Source organism: Danio rerio, chromosome 16, assembly GCF_052040795.2.
Source record: "Danio rerio strain M-AB ecotype USA chromosome 16, GRCz13ab, whole genome shotgun sequence".
Classification (NCBI taxonomy): domain Eukaryota; kingdom Metazoa; phylum Chordata; class Actinopteri; order Cypriniformes; family Danionidae; genus Danio; species Danio rerio.
In genome coordinates, this window is record NC_141036.1 from 52544495 (window position 1) to 52562500 (window position 18006).

Sequence of the window (18006 nt, forward strand, 5' to 3'; positions counted from 1 at the left end):
ATTATCCAATGCAAGACAGAGCGGGTGCTTTTTCTTAAATATTATGTTTAAAGTCCAGTGAAGTGAGATTAGACATGTGCATTGTTTTTTCATTCGAAATGTGACGCAATCTCAAGTAAAACCTAAAGACAGGGTGTGACAGAGTAGCTCCTCCCCTTTTTAAAATCAACCAATGGCGTTTCGCTTTCATCACCGCTCTGTCAGTGAGAGGGGTTAAGCTCAAGTGCATCAAATGTAAAGCAAATGAGAAGCATATTAAAGGGGGTGGGGATGTCAGATACTAGAGAGCATTTGATTGGTCAGAAGTTTGGACGAGAAACTGAAGTATGAGGTGATGTCAAAAAATTGTTGAAAGTGACAAAACTGCAAAATTTGCATGTTTATAATTAATAATAGACTTTATTCACTGTTTTGGAGCGCACTAGCTTATAGATATCCTTAAAACTAACATACTGATGCTAATGTTTAAAAAGATGTGTTTTAATTTTACGGGACATTTAAATATGCAAATATTGCATTGTTTAATTAAATATGTGCACATTTGCACAGCATCATTGGATGAAAATTGTATAAAGTCAGGGTCAAAATACTTGTTTTATTTTTAACTTATTAACAGGGTTCGTACAGGTGCTGGAAATCCTGGAAAATGCTTGATTGTTAATATAGTGTTTTCAAGGTTACAAAAGTTCTTGGATTTTGGACAAAGTGCTTGAACCTGCTTGAATTTAAAATTGGAGGGCTCGAAATTTGTACATGTGTCCAGATTTAGGAGACATTCACGCAGAATGCATATTTGCACCTAAAAAAGCCAAACACAGTGCTCAGGAATAGTTTAAAACAGTTGACTGGTCAACCTGCTGCAATAAACAAAGCCTGCAATGAATAAATAAATAAATAATAATAATAAATAAATAACAAAAAGTAACATTGATCAAAGCTTGCAAACTATTGTTTCCATATTTGGTGACAGATTTTCGAAACAGGTGACATAGGAAAAGTTCATTAATTTGCAGCAAGAATATTCTCAGACTCATAAAGATTTAATTTGTTACATGAATTTTAAATAGCAATGCACATGAAATGTTATGAACGGCTGCTAATGAAAGTTTGGTACGACGCCCAAACAAAATCTGACTGTAAGCTCATTTTTTGAGATATCAGCTTTAGGTACGAGACCAAACTTAAAGATACTTTAACTAATAACTGAACTTTTTAAAATTTCTTTAGCATTTTTAGGTGAACTATCCCAATAAATATATGCTCCAAAGTATACAACAATTTAAGTTAAAAAGTACATACAGCATATATATAAATGCAAGTTACCATGCTAAAAAAGTAGAAAAATGCACCTTGAAAGTGCTTGAAAAGTGCTGGAATTTGAAGTTGGAAAAGGTGTAAGAACCCTGTATTAAAGTCTTCCATTTTGTCTTCATGTAAGTATGCATTTTTAACAGTTACACGTAAACTGTTTTGTGGTTGGATTGCCTAACAGTGCAAATGATTGCCAACTGAACTTAAGAGTTTTTACAGTAAAGGAGCTACAATATCAGCACATGTTTTGATTCATTATAACAATGTATTAATATTATTCATTCATTCATTTTCATCCACTTTTCCGGGGCCAGGTTGCGGGGGCAGCAATCTTACAAGAGAACCCCAGACTTCCCTTTGCCCAGACACTTCCTCCAGCTCCTATCCCGAGGCTTACCCAAGCCAGCCGGGAGACATGGTCCCTCCAGTGTGTCCTGGGTCTTCCCTAAGGCCTCCTCCCGGTGGGACATGCCTTGAACACCTTCCTAGGTAGGCATCTGAAACAGATGCCCGAGCCACCTCAGCTGACTTCTCTCGATGTAGAGGAGAAGCGGCTCTACTCCGAGCTCCTTCCGGGTGACAGAGCTCCTCGCCCTGTCTATAAGGGTGCGCCCTGTGAAGGAAACTCATTTCGGCCACTTGAATCCAAGATCTTGTCCTTTCAGTCATGACTGGGTAGGAACGTAGATTGACCGGTAAATCGAGAGCTTTGCCTTTCGGCTCAGCTCCTTCTTTACCACAATGGACTGATACATCGACCGCATTACTGCTGCTGCTTCACCTATCCGCCTGTCAATCTCACGTTCCATCCTTCCCTCCCTCGTGAACAAACTCCAAGATACTTGAACTCCTCCACTTGGGTAAGGACTTTCCTCCAACCTGGAGATGGCAAACCACCTTTTTCCGGTGGAGCACCATGGCCTCGGGCTTGAAGGTGCTGGTTCTCATCCCAACCGTGTCACACTCCAGTGCATGCTGAGGAGGGGAACCAGGTATTATTAATACTTAATAATACAAATCCAAAATAATTTTATTAGGTTCATATATTAGGTTCACTAGGCAGGATATGGTAATTAGGCAAGTTATTGTATAACGATGGTTTGTTCTGTAGACTATCGAAAAAATATAGCTTAAAGGGGCTAATAATTTGACTTTAAAATGTTTTTTAAAAATTAAAAACTGCTTTTATTTTAGCTGAAATGAAACAAAAAGGTTTTAAAAAAGACTTAATTTTACTTAAAAAAAAAAAAAAAAAAAAAAATATATATATATATATATATATATATATATATATATATATATATATATATATATATATATATATATATATATATATTATCAGACATACTGTGAATATTTCCTTGCTATGTTAATCATCATTTGGGTAATATTGAAAAAAGAAAAGAAAAATCAAAGGTGGGCTGATAATTCTGAATATTTTAATTGTATGTATTAATTTATTCATTTTGTTTTCGGCTTAGCTCCTTTATTAATCTGGGGGTGCCACAGCAGAGTGGCATATGTTTTACGCAGTGGATGCCCTTTCAGTCACAACCCATCAACAACCCCACAACCCTGGAAAAGAAAAAGATATATATATATGTATGTATATATTGAATAGGACACACACATTGAATAAGATACCTAACTAACCCTTAGCCCTAACTTTCAATAAAAAAACTAAAGTTTTTGCCAAAAATACACTACATAAAATGATAACTAAATCAACAAAACAAATTAGACTGAAGGTTTTAACAAATCATTTCCTTGGATTTATAAGGTTCTATCTGCATTCTGAATGATTTTGAGATATTGAGCTTCAAAGTTTTTGCAAACAGTTTGTGCGTAACATTTGTTTTTTTTTTAATAAAAAGTCTTAAAATGTAAACAACTTCTAAAAAACATCCCATAATGTAAATAAGTTGTCATTTAATAAGAATATGTATATAACTCAATTTTGACAAAAATGTCAGATAGAACCTTACAATTCTAAGGTGACAAAATGTTGTTTTCCCCATTCAGAAAGTACTGCAGACAGCAAGAAATGCATTTTTGTACTATAATTATGTATGAACAAATAAAAAACAAATCCAGAACACAGATAAACTGTGAAAACTGTGAAGAAAATGCAAAAGTGGAGATTTATATTTAAATGCATTTAAATAATTAAATTTAAAGGAGGAGGCAAAAAAAACTTTTTTAAGAAATAAAGTGTTTATTAGATGTTTTTCTTACTGGAAACTATCTGTAAAAACACTTTATGACAAGCCAAAAAAATCTTAAAACTAAACAATTATTATAATAATTTTTATTTATTTATAGCAATAGTGTCTTACAATACAATATTATACTCATTTAGCCCACCATGTGCTCAACATGAGTACACCCCATTTTGAAAATGAATATTATAATCTATTTCTCAGTGAATATAGGTCATATACTTTGCTGCATTTGAAACAAAACAGATTTATTAAACAGATATATTTAATAAAATAATATTTTAATGGAAAATCATCTTCAGAAAGAAAAAGATAATACATTTAAATTCAGAGGGGAAAAATATTACAAACCACTAAATTTCAACAAAATTTTATACATCTTTTGTCTCTCTAATTTTTGCTCTTGTACATTTTTTCATGTCATATTTTCCCCAACAATTCAATTTGGGTGTACTCAAATTGGACTGCTATTTTGTTAGATTAGCTCCAGACTTGGCTTCAGTACGTACTAATCTAATGTATATGCACAAATATAATTTTGTAAAGCTTCCAATAGAAAATATTATTTTAAATGAGAGATTTGTGAGGGGTGTACTTATATATGCTGAGAGCTGTAATTCCAAATATGTGCAACTGGAGGGGCTTTTCCATAGCGATTCCATCCCTTCCTGATTTCAGGAGAAACCGCTTGAAAGCGAGCCATTGGCTGTGTGTGGGCTGTATGGCGCTTTGTGATTGGCCGCGCAGGTGCACTAAGTCTCCCAGTTTCATGTGACTGCACCTGTGCTGCTCTACCTGTCTGACCTGAATCCGGCAGAAAACACAAGTCACGCCTTCAGGTACGCTGCGCTTCATAGCGGAACTTCCAGGCTCAATAACACGGCTAGTTCCTTGTACAAACAAATGACCTGTCCACTACTTATTTTTTGTTGATGTACATTTATTACTCTCATTGCTGTTATATGCGTAGCATACCGTGAGCTGAGCATAGCATTTCTGTTTTATTTCTTTAGGACTCGAGCTCATGCAGAATTAAGTGCAGATTAGATAAGAAAGATCAGCTTTGGAGTGGAAATATGGGGTCTGATGAGGCCTACAACTTCGTTTTCAAAGGTAAGGTTTTTGATATTTGTTTGTAGGTATTATTGGAATCTGTTATGGACATTATATGTCTGATTGGTTTTAATATTGTATGTTTTTATGCATTAACGTTTGTTAGCCTTATTTTAATTTATCAGCATTACTAATACAAGTAGTTTTAATTGTGAAAAGCTAAAATATTTAAACGAAATATCTGATCTCTTTATAATAAAATAAACACAAGTGTTAAAGAGACTCTATAACATAATAAATTGTTGCAAAGGTAGATCAACATCTGTAAGGTGTGAATAATAATGATACAGTAAACCTTAAACTCTGTAAAAAAACAAAAAAAATTATGATAATCAAATCTGAACTTTTAGTAAAGTAACCAGCCGTCAATACTCAAACACATACTGCAACATTAATATTGTGAAGTTGAATGACTATATTATTACCCCCAACAGCAACAAATCTTTCAGATGGGGAGCTAGTGGTTGGGATGCACAAGAAAAGAAACCAAAAAGCCAGTTTGGCTACATCATTTTTTACTTACAATCTCCACACAGCTGCTAGCCTGCAGCACACATTTTCACGTGTGTTGCTATTTTGACCTGAAGTGACAAGCACTAGCACGTGTTTTATGCTTGTGTGAGGTAATTAGTCTGCCATTATTACTGAAACGTGTAAAGCAGATTGGTTAGTTCTAGCGCTCGTGGCATTTGGAAAAGTTTAGTTGTTTTTCAACTTTTTTTTTTCAACCAATTTTTTGCTTGTTTTTTTTATTTATTGCATGCTTATATTTAAATTTTCTTTGCTGTACTTAAAGATACTAACTTTTTTCTTGCAATTAGATGTCATTAGATAGATAGCTATACATAAATATTATAACTGAATGCCTCTAAGTCAGAACCCCGCCTAAAAGCAACGATACTGGCAGCAACCTAGGTTTAAATCCGGGTCACTGCACCAAAACTGCTGTGAGTTTCTCTGTCTGGGCTCACGGACCCAAAACACAAAAGACGAGCCAAAAACCAGAAATAACTTCCGGGTATCTTCAGAGCAGAATCCTTTAATAAAAAGAACTCAGCGTCGCTGTAGCGTCATCAAACGAACTCTCAACTGGTACAGCAGACACTCAGTTTAAATACATTTTTACAGACATTGATACTTGTAGGTGGGGACAGTCTAAAACAAGCATGCAAATGAAGTGTTGTTGTTGGCAGGATAAATTGTCTTTAACCTATTAACGTTTAATTTTAGCATGGAAACAGTGTGCAAATGATGTTCTGGAGACAGAACGCATCCGACCAGTTGACCGGCTTGACCATTTGTTAAACAATAGACACAGCTGTGCTGTGAAACTGACAGTGCATTACTTTGGAGGCAGTCAGGGCTCAGGAAACCAAGACAAGGTCTGTCACACCCTAAAAACCAAAGAATATAACTTTTTAGTTATATATTGATTATATCAATTTATATTCCCACAAAAGCAACAACAAAAAAACGACTTACTGTATTTTATATAGTAAATTTGGTTTTAATTGCATGAACACTTGCACAAATACATACAGCTCTAAACAATACAATAGAGTTCTTAATAATACATCATACACTTAAAAATGGGCCAACATGGTGACACATTAAGTAGCGCTGTTGCCTCAAACCAAAAAGGTCGCTAGGTCAGTTGGCATTTCTGTGTGGAGTTTGCATGTTCTCCATGTGTTGATGTTGGCTCTGCTTACGAAACACCAATATGGTGCGGCTAAAATATCAACTTCGATATAAATAGCCCTGGTAGTAAGTATACTCAAAAATGACTTCTAACTTATTTAAAAAGAGTTAAAACAGCTCAATTCTTACATTTTATTTGGGACTACTTAACTGTTTTTTGTTCAATCCACTTTCATTTGTAAAAAAACGATTAAGTTAATTTAATTGATTTGTGTCGGGATAACATGGAGTTATGTGGAACCCTGCATTTTTTACAGTGTAAAAGTACATTTTTACTTCATTTTAAGGTGTTGCATGGGATACAAGGAAGAACAGGAGTTTATTATCGATTGGAAATGCCTGAACTCTTCTTTTGTAATGCTCTGAATGTTTGACCACAAAACAAATAGGCTGAAATCAGATTTCCATGACAACATAGGCTTGTTTACACAAGATTAGCGAGTTCAGTTAGTCAGTGTGGGAGGGGAAATAGCTGCACCCGCATGTTAAAGGCCTTTGTTAAGCAGAGATGTGCTTGAGCAGTTCTCCAACAACCGCAAACAGACACAGCATCAGATGACCAGTCTATAAATGAAGCGAGAGACGACCAGGATTGTGTTTATCAATCTTATTAGGAAGAATATTTGTTCAGATTAAAAATAAAGAGAATCTCTTTATGTGATGCAGTTTATTTTGAAAATTCTATTAGAACATGAAAAACTGCACTTATAGTAAAATACTTCTAATAATTCGCTATTTTTATGTTTCATTGTGATTATATTAATAACTATAAAGTAAGTAAACAAGCACAAGAAATATATTTTTGAATTTTAATCTTGAATTAACAATCACAGAAACAAAAATATACAGAAACTGGAATTATATATATATATAAGTGCTGTCAAATGATGCACCACATCCAATATAAAGTTTGGATTTACATAATATATATGTGTACTGTGTATTTTGATGTATATATACTAACTGTACACTTTATTAGGTATTCTTACTAGTACCAGGTTGAACCCCTATTTGCCTTTAGATCTGCCTTAATTGTTGGTAGCACAAATTCAACAAGGTACTGGAAATATTCCTCAGAGTTTTTGCTCAATATTGACAGGTTAACATTACCCAGTTGCTGCAGATTTGTTGAGATCTGGTGACTGTGGAGGCCATTTAAGTACAGTGAACTTGTTGTCTTGTTCAAGAAACTAGTTTATTGTCTATGGCTTTATGTTGTCGAGTTATCCTGCTGGAAGTAGCCATCAGAAGATGAGTACACTGTGGTCATGAAGAGATGGACATGGTCAACAACAATACGTAGGTAGGTTGTGGCGTTGAAACAATGTTCAGTTGGTACTAATTGGCCCAAAGTGTGGCAAGAAAATATCGTCTACACAATCACCAGCCTGAATCGTTGATACAAGGCAAGATGGAGCCATGCCTTCATGTTGTTGAAGTCAAATTCTGACCCTACCATCCAAATGTAGCAGCAGAAATGGAGACTCATCAGACCAGGCAACGTTTTTTTAGTCTTCTGTTGTCCAATTTTGGTGAACCTGTATAAATTGTAGCCTCAGTTTCCTGTTCGTAGCTGGCAGGAGTGGCACCCAGTGTGGTCTTCTGCTGCTGTAGCCCATCTACCTCAAGCTTGGACATGTTGTGTGTTCAGAGATGCTCTTCTGCAGACATTGGTTGTAACGAGTGATATTTGAGTTACTGTTGCCTTTCTATCAGCTAGAACCAGTCTGGCTATTCTCCTCTGACCTCTGGCATCTGCAAGGCATTTGCACCCAGAACTGCCGTTCACTGGATATTTTTGCTTTTTCGGGCCATTCTCTGTGAACACTGCAGATGGTGCGTGAAATCCCAGCAGATCAGCAGTTTCTGAAATACTCAGACCAGCCCGTCTGGCACCAACAACCATGCCACATCAAATGTCACTCAAATCACCTTTCATCCACATTCTGATGCTCTGTTTGATCTGCAGCAGACCATGTTGACCATGTCTACATGCCTAAATGCATTGAGACGCTGCCATGTGATTGGCAAATTAGAATTTGCGTTAACGAGCAATTGGACAGGTGTACCTAATAAAGTGGCCGGTGAGTGTATGTATAAATGCATACTGTGCAAAAAAATACAAAAGAATTATATTTGCATGTATATTTATATATAATTTGTATTATATGTTATATTTTAGATTATTTTGTGATGTATTACATTTATGGGGGAAAATGTTTAGAAAAAAGAGCTGGATGTATTTAAAATGAACAGTTAAATAGTATATTGATGTGTTTAAATATTATATTAATTGAAATGTAAGATAATATAACTTTGTTTTAATTATAATATTTTATTATAGTCATAACATTTCATTAAAAAAAACAAAAAGTGCTTAAAAGTAAAAGATCCAAAATCATAATGACCATTAACAAAACACCACTGATAAATCTGTTTATCAGCCATCCTGACGGTTCAATTAAACTCTTTATTTGCACACAAATATTTGTGTATCTGCTGATTTAAAGTGATAGTTCACCCCAAAATCATATCCTGTCATTATTTACTCACCCTTTACTTGTTCCAAACCTGCTTGACTTTCATTCATCTGCTCAACATAAATGAAGATGTATTGGAAAATACTGCCGGGAAAAACAGCCATTGACTCCTGTAGCATTTATTTTTTTTTGTTCCCTCAATTGCTGATTTATTTATTTTTTTGTAAACATTTTTCAGAATATCTTGTTTTATGTTCAACAGAAGAATACAATTCATATAAAACATTCAGAACCACTTGAGTTTGAGTAAACGGTAAGGAAAGTTTCATTTTTGGGTGAACTGTGCCTTTAATGGATCATATATAGGACAGTATATACATATATTATCCACTCTGTACTGTATTTTAAGTGTGAGTAACATTTTTGGGTGAACTGTCCCTTTAATGTGTCATATATATATATATATATATATATATATATATATATATATATATATATATATATATATATATATATATATATATATATATATATATAGGACAGTATATACATACATTATCCACTCTGTACCGTATTTTAAGTGTGAGAAACATTTTTGGGTGAACTGTCCCTTTAATGTGTCATATATAGGACAGTATATACATACATTATCCATTCTGTACTATATTTTAAGTGTAGGTAAAATTTTTGGGTGAACTATCTCTTTAATGTCATGTGTCATATATAGGACAGTATATACATACATTATCCCCTCTGTACCGTATTTTAAGTGTCAGAAACATTTTTGGGTGAACTGTCCCTTTAATGTGTCATAAATAGGACAGTATATACATACATTATCCACTCTATATCGTATTTTAAGTGTGAGTAACATTTTTGGGTGAACTGTCCCTTTAATGTGTCATATATAGGACAGTATATACATACATTATCCACTCTGTATCGTATTTTAAGTGTGAGTAACATTTTTGGGTGAACTGTCCCTTTAATGTGTCATATATAGGACAGTATATACATACATTATCCACTCTGTATCGTATTTTAAGTGTGAGTAACATTTTTGGGTGAACTTTCCCTTTAATGTGTCATAAATAGGACAGTATATACATACATTATCCACTCTGTATCGTATTTTAAGTGTGAGTAACATTTTTGGGTGAACTGTCCTTTTAATGCTGATTTATATGTATGTCTAATGTCCACCTTATACACATCCCCCTAACTTTTCTGATTTTGACTGTAGTGTAGTAACGTGCACCTTTTGTAAAGCTGCTTTGGAACAATAATTATTGTGAAAAGCGCCATATAAATAAAACACTTGCATTTAGGTGTCTTCACACAATGATCACATCTGGATTCTCTAATATGGACCGAGCCGAGTTTAAACTGGCACTATTCAGTCTGCTTTTAAGCAGCATTGCACTTTTTAAGTTCAATTTTGAGAATCTACCTTTAACTGGATGTTTACAGACGCATAAAAATGTGTTAAGATAGATTTCTAATACTTTTTTTTATGGTTTACGTTGCCTCATTTAATAATGCGATAGCCCTCCAATCCCAGAGATTTCATAACAGTCCAGCAGGGGTGGAGTGTTGATTTTACTGACATGTTTGAGTCATTTTTGTTTGCTCCTGCAATTACACTGGTTTCCATAAGGAGTTTACTGGGCGTTTTGTTTATCAGCGTGGGTTTATTTTGGCAGATTAATACAAGGATTAAATCTACTTCTGCTCTGTCACAAGACTTAATGAGCAACAAGTTTGGAACATTTTCAAGGATCCTGATTTATTTATTGATTTATTTATTTTACATGTTTTGTACATTTTAATTTTGGCCATAATAAAAGAATAATTACAATACTTAGTTGTTATTTTTAAAAAAAATGATTTAAGATTGCTGCTCAGCCCATCGAAAACGAATTAATTGTCATTTTAAACATTTCTAATATCATAGCATAGAATAATGATTGATTTTGTGTGTTTTAATAATGTCATAATATGATGGTTTGTTTCGATATAAATGCGTGTTAGCATTTAACATTTGGCTTCCTCAATAGTTATTTGAAAAATAAAAAAATAAAATAAAGCAGATGCGTTATTCATATTTAATATGCATTGTAAGTGTATAAAATAAATTTTTTAGGTAAACTCAAAAATGGGGCATCTTGTTTTTGGTCACTGCACTGTAAAATGCATAAAGTTAGTTCTACTTTACTTTAAAACAGTGAGTAAGTCTATTGTAACTTCGAACAGTTAAGTTGACCTATAATTTTATAGTTAACCTCCTTTAATTTACCTAATTTTAAGGCAATGAGTTTACTCACCTTTTAAAGCAATTAGTTGTCTTAAGAAACTGAGTAAAACGGTTGCTTTTAAAATGTTTAGTTGACTTTAGTTTAAATGAAATGGGTTTACTCACTTTTTTTTAAGTCAACTAGTTAAATGAGCCAACCCTTTGCTTTTGAAGTAGTCAACTAATCGATTTAAAGTCACTTTTCTTAACTCATTTTCTTAAGTTAAAACTCACTTTCTTTAGTCAAGTCAACTAATCGCTTTAAAAGCAACAACTACACTCAAAAAAGGATTCAAAGATGATTCCTTGGATTTACTTTTTTTTTGTAGGTAAGTAGTTGTAAACAATTTATTTAAACAAATTTGGTTGAACATCACTAAATTTAATTAGTTTGTTTTAAATTCAGCACATGCCAAGTGTTTGCATCATTTTTTTTAGTGTAAAGTCAACTAATCGCTTTACAAGTCATGAGCTTATTTTGTTAAGTAAAGTCAAGTAATTGCTTGTCAACAACAAAAAAAGAAACTCATTTAAAAAAAACTTACTTTCTTAAGTAAAACTCACTGAAGTCAACTAATCGCTTTAAAATCAACAGGTTTACTCACTTTTTTAAAGCAAAGTCAACTAATCGCTTTAAAATCAACAGGTTTACTGACTTTTTTAAAGCAAAGTCAACTAATCACTTTAAAAGCTACAGGTTTACTTACTTTTTAAAATGAAGTAAACTAGTTGCTTTTAAAAGTGTAAACCCTGCATGGAAAGTAAAGTCAACCAATAGCTTTAAAGCAATGAATTTACTCACGGTTTTAAGTAAAGTCAACTTATCGCTTTAAAGTCAACAGAAAAAAATAATAAATTAAGGAAACTTTTATTTACTTGAGTAAAAACTCATTCAAGTCAACTAATCTCTTTACTGGGTTTACTTACTTAACGTGAGCTAATCGCTTAAACTTTTACACACTTAGACTTATTTAAGTCTACGAATTGCTTTAAAAGCAATGGGTTTACTCACTTTCTTTATTAAAGTGAGCTAATCTCTTCAACTTTAACTCACTTAAGTAAAAACTTATTTAATTAAAGTTTACTAATCGCTTTGAAAGCAACAGGTTTACTCACTTTCTTAAAAAAAGCAAACAAATTTTTTTTTTTTTTTTTTTTTTTTTTTTTTACAATGTGTATAAATGAAACATGTAGATGCACTTCATGACATTAGGAATGTTTCTCCAAAATTTGACATTTATGCGTTTCATATATTTATGCAAAGTTCAAAGTTTTCATACATGTTATTTATTTACTCTCTTGGAATCAAAGCAATGACCTTTGTGTTTTCCTGTGCACCTATTTGCATTTTATAATGTTTTTGAGTTCTGTAGCAATTCCTAAATCACTAGCTTGATTTTCAGTCAATGCATGAACTTAATATATAGATCATGATTTTAAGTCACTTTACATTATGACTGGATGAGCAATAGTGCAAAGTCAGACGTATTGCTTGTTTTTCTTTGTGGCTTGTTTTGCAGTTTCTCAGTTTCTGACACACAACCTTATTAAATCCAAGATAACAAACATGACATTGTGGCTGATTGCACCATGAGTCTGCAAATGGCTGGTCTTTTAAACCCTGACAAATCTTAGATTTTACGCAAAGAGTGTTGCTAAAAACACCAGACTGATCATGGGATCTGTTGCAGATATTGCATGGATGCTCTCCTAAAAATGTAGGTTCTCTTTTGGCATTGATGTTTCTGTGAGAAACCTTTAACCTCCATTGAAAATGTTCACTCCATTAAGAGTAGGAAATGATTCCTTAGATGGTTAAAATAAATGGTTCTTCACATTAAGAAAAAACCCTTGTCTTTCAGTTTTAAAAACAAAATATCAGGGTCAAAACACAAAACAAAACAAAAAATCACAAAAATTAATTCATTTAAAGGATTTAACCCTTATTTAACCCATAAATTTTACAAAAAAAACTAAGCAGATATATATATATTTTATATTATTAAATATATTAAAAATATATATGGATATATTAGTGATCAGAACCAATATAATTTTTTACATTATTATTATTATTATTATTATTATTATTATTATTATTATTATTATTATTATTATGTGCAGTCTCACATTAAAATACCACTCACAGTATATACAAAACTAACTGATATCTTATTTATTTTGGCAAAAATATGTAGAAATGTAGAAAACATGAGAATTAGAGGAGCAAATGTTTGCTGTTTGCATTAACACAGCCAAATTGAAGAACTAAAAATGCAAAAAAAATGTCCATAAGAATGCATAAGGGTTAAAGTACTGTTCACTAAAGGTGATAATTCACCCAAAAATCACCTGAAATGTGTGATCATTTACTCACTTTTCACTTGTTTCAAAACGGTTTGACTTTCTTTCCTCCGACAAACACAAAAAAAGATATTTTGAAGAAAGCTGCACTTGTTAAAAAAAACAAACAAAAAACAAACAAACAAACAAACAAACAAAAAGGTTGACTTAACTGAAAATTTTAAGGTAACAAACTTCAGGACGTTTTGAGTTGACTCTACTTTCAACCTAATTAAGGTGAAACTACATATGATTTTTCCTTGGGTATCTGCACTCTTTAAAAGGTGTAAAGCAGCAGAAGGATCCCTAACCCACTTGATATGGTTGTGTACTAAATTGTAATTGCCAAAAGGGTGATTTTGAGAATGTGGAAAACTGAATCTGTACCGAAGTTTGGTATGCGGGATACAGATATTGTAAACATGCTTGCTTTGGAGAGGTTGACCAATAACCCCTTTCAATAACGTAGTAATTAAAGATTGAGTGTAATTGATATTCACTATTCATATATAATATTCTTATTAACGTGCCCAAACTATTATTTGATAAAAACTGTAGTCAGGATGATGCATTTTTCTGGTGATACAACAACAGTATTACTTAATAATTGCTTTTATTTATGCTTTACCTGCATTACCTGACCAGCTAAATTATATTTTCGGTTCGGTTCGGTTGTTCGTTCGGTTGTTCTGTCATAGGTTAGTGTTTTTTTATTTATTGTATTTCATATGTATTATATTGTAGTGGATTGAATTTGGTGTTTTTATTGTTTTTTTTCTCCTGTATTTTGTTGTAGTTTTATAAAAAGCAAAAATCACATAAATAGACGTCTGAAAAAATTTATTAGAAATATATATATATATATATATATATATATATATATATATATATATATATATATATATATATATATATAAATCAGAATTATTAGCCCCCCTTTGAATTTGTTTCTCTCTTTTTTCTAATATTTCTCAAACAATGTTTAACAGAGCAAGAAAGTTTTCACAGTATGTCTGATAATATTTTTTTCTGGAGAAACTCTTGTTTTATTTTGACTAGAATAAAAGCAATTTTAAAAGTTTTAAAAAACATTTTAAGGACAATTATTAGCCCCTTTAAGCTATATTTTTTCTTGATAGTCTACAGAATAAACCGTCGTTATACAATAACTTAATTACCCTAACCTGTCTAGTTAACCTAAATAACCTAGTTAAGCCTTTAAATGTCACTTTAAGCTGTATAGAAGTGTCTTGAAAAATATCTTGTCAAATATTATTTACTGTCATCATGGAAAAGATAAAATAAATCAGTTATTAGAAATAAGTTTTTAAAACTATTATGCTTAGAAATATGCTGAAACAATCTTCCCAGAACAGAAATTGGGGAAAAAATAAACAGGGGCGCTAATAATTCAGTGGGGCTAATAATTCTGACTTCAACTGTATATAAATAAAATTTTCAACCCAATTACTGCACTTGACTTGATTTAAGTCCTGAAGTTTGTTGCCTTAATTTAAAATTGTGTCAACTTTTTTTTTTTACAATGTAGAAACCTGTACCCATTAGCCCCTTTCACACATACAGACCTTTCCGGAAAATTACCGGCAATTTTCCGGAAAGGTTGTATGTGTGAACAGGTCCTTTTTGAAAATACTGGTAAATTCGTTCTGGCTATTTTCCGGAAAGAGAAGTTGTAACATTACCGGCAATTTGCCGGAATGCTGCGCTGTGTGAATGCAGATGGAAGATTGCCGTAATAAGCGCGTGCACGTCTAGAACGGGCTGACGTGAGACGTCTGCTTTAGCCAATCACAACAGTCAGACGCATTTACGTCTGCGCGGTTTGTGAGAATAAAAGCCTTTGAATATTTTTCCAGACACATTTAGCTGCTAGAAGTTAGTCAGATCACGTTTATATGTTCTTCTTAATGCCAACTGTGTAAATAATCATCGATGAGATGCTTATGATAAGCCGTTGTTTGTTTACCTTCAAGCTTTGCGTGTGCCTGTGAAACAGCCTGTGAGCGCCTGCACACGCACATATTATAAACATCTCGACATGCGAAAGTGATCCTGCGAAAGTTGTTCACAATACTGATTATCCACAGAGTTTGTAATTTAGTCAAATGTTTACAAATACAAGCGCAGCCGTTTAAAGCTCATTTCTGGTTAATGATGTCAGAATTTACCGGTATTTTGGAATGGATGTGTGAATGCTCTTTTCCGGAAAATTTCCGTAACGTCCATGCCTGTGTGAACAGCGCTTTTTTGAATATACCGGTAAAGTCGTTCCGGAAATTTTCCGGATATTTACCGGTATCACTGTGTGAAAGGGGCTAGTGTTTGCAGGCTTTCTTCAAAATATCTTCTTTTTGTTTAAAACAAAAGAAACTCAAAATGTTTTTAACCACTAGAGAGTGTGTAAAGTGGTGAGTGACTCCCCTAATTAACAACTGATCCCCTAAAGGACATCAAAACAAGATGTATGAGGTCAGCCCTTAAATAGCGAGAAGTAGCTTTCTCTGACATTTAACATTTAATAACATTTAATAATTAAAATAATAGATCATATGAAAATATATTTAACCCCCCTATAACGGTTCATATTATTGTAAATGCATAATGGCACCAGTCTATGGGAGGAAAAAAAAAACATTTACCAGTCTGTAACTAGCAGATCAAAGCACAGATATGTATTCAAAAGACACTTTTCTAGTGACATTGGTGTTTGTTTCTACATGCAACCTAAACGTAAAGTCAAATTAGATGCGTAGTTTATAGTTTGACCTGAAGTAACCTCTGAAATAGCTAATCAGAGGTGACTGTAGCTCAGAAGACACTAAATATACCTCAAAACAATGAAACTTAAATGAGTTTTATTAATAAATTAGGTGTAATTTAAATAAATGCATATCTTTAATTAACTGAATCATGTTCTACACAATCTAAGATTACAGAAAAAAAGTCTATCGTCAATGTATAATTCGCACCCTGCTTCTGTGGCTTTATGGTTTCATTCGATTAAGGAAACGAGCCGGACATTCACGGTCATTGTCCCCGGATAAAATCCTTGAAGTCAAGTCTTGTAGCATATTCATAATGTATGACTCGTATTCACCTCTGTATTTGTTTGCAGTGGTTCTTATTGGAGAATCCGGTGTTGGCAAAAGCAACTTGCTGTCACGGTTCACCAAGAACGAGTTTAGCCACGACAGCCGGACGACCATCGGCGTGGAGTTCAGCACTCGGACTGTGCAGCTGAACGGACTCACTATTAAAGCTCAGATCTGGGACACCGCTGGATTGGAGCGGTACCGCGCCATCACCTCTGCGTGAGTTTGACTCCATTAAAGACCTGTTAAAGGGATAGTTTACCCAAAAAATTAAAAATTACTCACTACCAGTGTTGTGCAAGTTACTTCCAAACTGTAATGCGTTCCAGATTACTTGTTACTGTTATTTAAAAGTAATCCCTTAACTTACAATATTACTGTCGCAGAATTGTAATATGTTACATTACTCTTATATTACTTTTTAGTTACTTTCACCAAAATAACTACAGAATTAGAACTCAACATTCTAAAATGACTAAATGTACTGCAGAGCATTTTACATCCAGTAGAAAATGATTTAATGTATAATAATTGATTTACACCGACCAGCGATTGGTGGCGCAAACCCAGCGTCAGCGGCCAACATCATCAACACGAAATGTGGATCCTCCAATGCTATTCTTACCTGAAACGCATTAAATGACACAGCCACATACAAACAAACAAACATACACATAACCGAAATGTGTTCTGTAAGCGAACGTAACAACAACATTGGGTAACACTTGATAAGAACTACACACTATGAATGTGTTGTTAATATACAATATTAACTACACACTATGCGTGGGTTTTCTTCCGGTGCTCCGGTTTCCCCCACAAGTCCAAAACATGTGGTATAGGTGAATTGAGTAAGCTAAAGTGTCCATAGTGTGTTTATGTGTGTGTATGCGTGTGTGTGTGCATGTGCACGTGTGCATGAATGAGTCTGTATGTATGTTTCCCAGTGTGGGGTTGCAGCTGGAAGGGCATCTGCTGCATAAAAAAAATGCTGGATAAGTTGGCGGTTCATTCTGTTGTGGCGACTCTTGAATTAATAAAGGGATTGAGATAAATAGAAAATGTATGAATGAATATATCCGCTCAGTGCTGTCATGTCTCTCTAGACATGTGCAAACTTCATACCATATCATATATCATATCATATCAGTTACTGCATTACTACATATTTAGTTACTGTATGTCTTTGGACTGTGGGGGAAACCGGAGTATCCTAAGGAACCCACACCAACACGGGGAGAACATGCAAACTTCACACAGAAATTCTACCTGACCCAGACAGAATTCGAGCTTCTTGTTGTAATATATATATTAGTCTTGGCTTGATCTGTTGGTATTTGGTGTGTATGGGTGTTTCCCAGTACCGGGTTGCAGCAGGAGAGGCATCCACTGCTTGAAACATATGCTGGATGAGTTGGCGGATCATTCCGCTG

At 33.6% G+C, this 18006-nt stretch overlaps 2 protein-coding genes across 4 annotated transcripts in view; both read left to right on the forward strand.

Moving 5' to 3' along the window:
- LOC147840416 (uncharacterized) overlaps positions 1 to 18006 on the forward strand; it is a 976031-nt gene that overhangs the window by 834630 nt on the left and 123395 nt on the right. The window lies entirely within an intron of this gene.
- rab25b (RAB25, member RAS oncogene family b) overlaps positions 4310 to 18006 on the forward strand; it is a 21883-nt gene continuing 8186 nt past the window's right edge. Inside the window, exons 1-3 of one of the 2 annotated variants that reach the window (XM_087286203.1) lie at positions 4310 to 4369; positions 4544 to 4643; positions 16597 to 16792. In XM_087286203.1, the coding sequence (XP_087142329.1) occupies positions 4607 to 4643; positions 16597 to 16792 (233 nt within the window). In that variant the 5' untranslated portion in view covers positions 4310 to 4369; positions 4544 to 4606. 2 annotated transcript variants of the gene reach the window in all.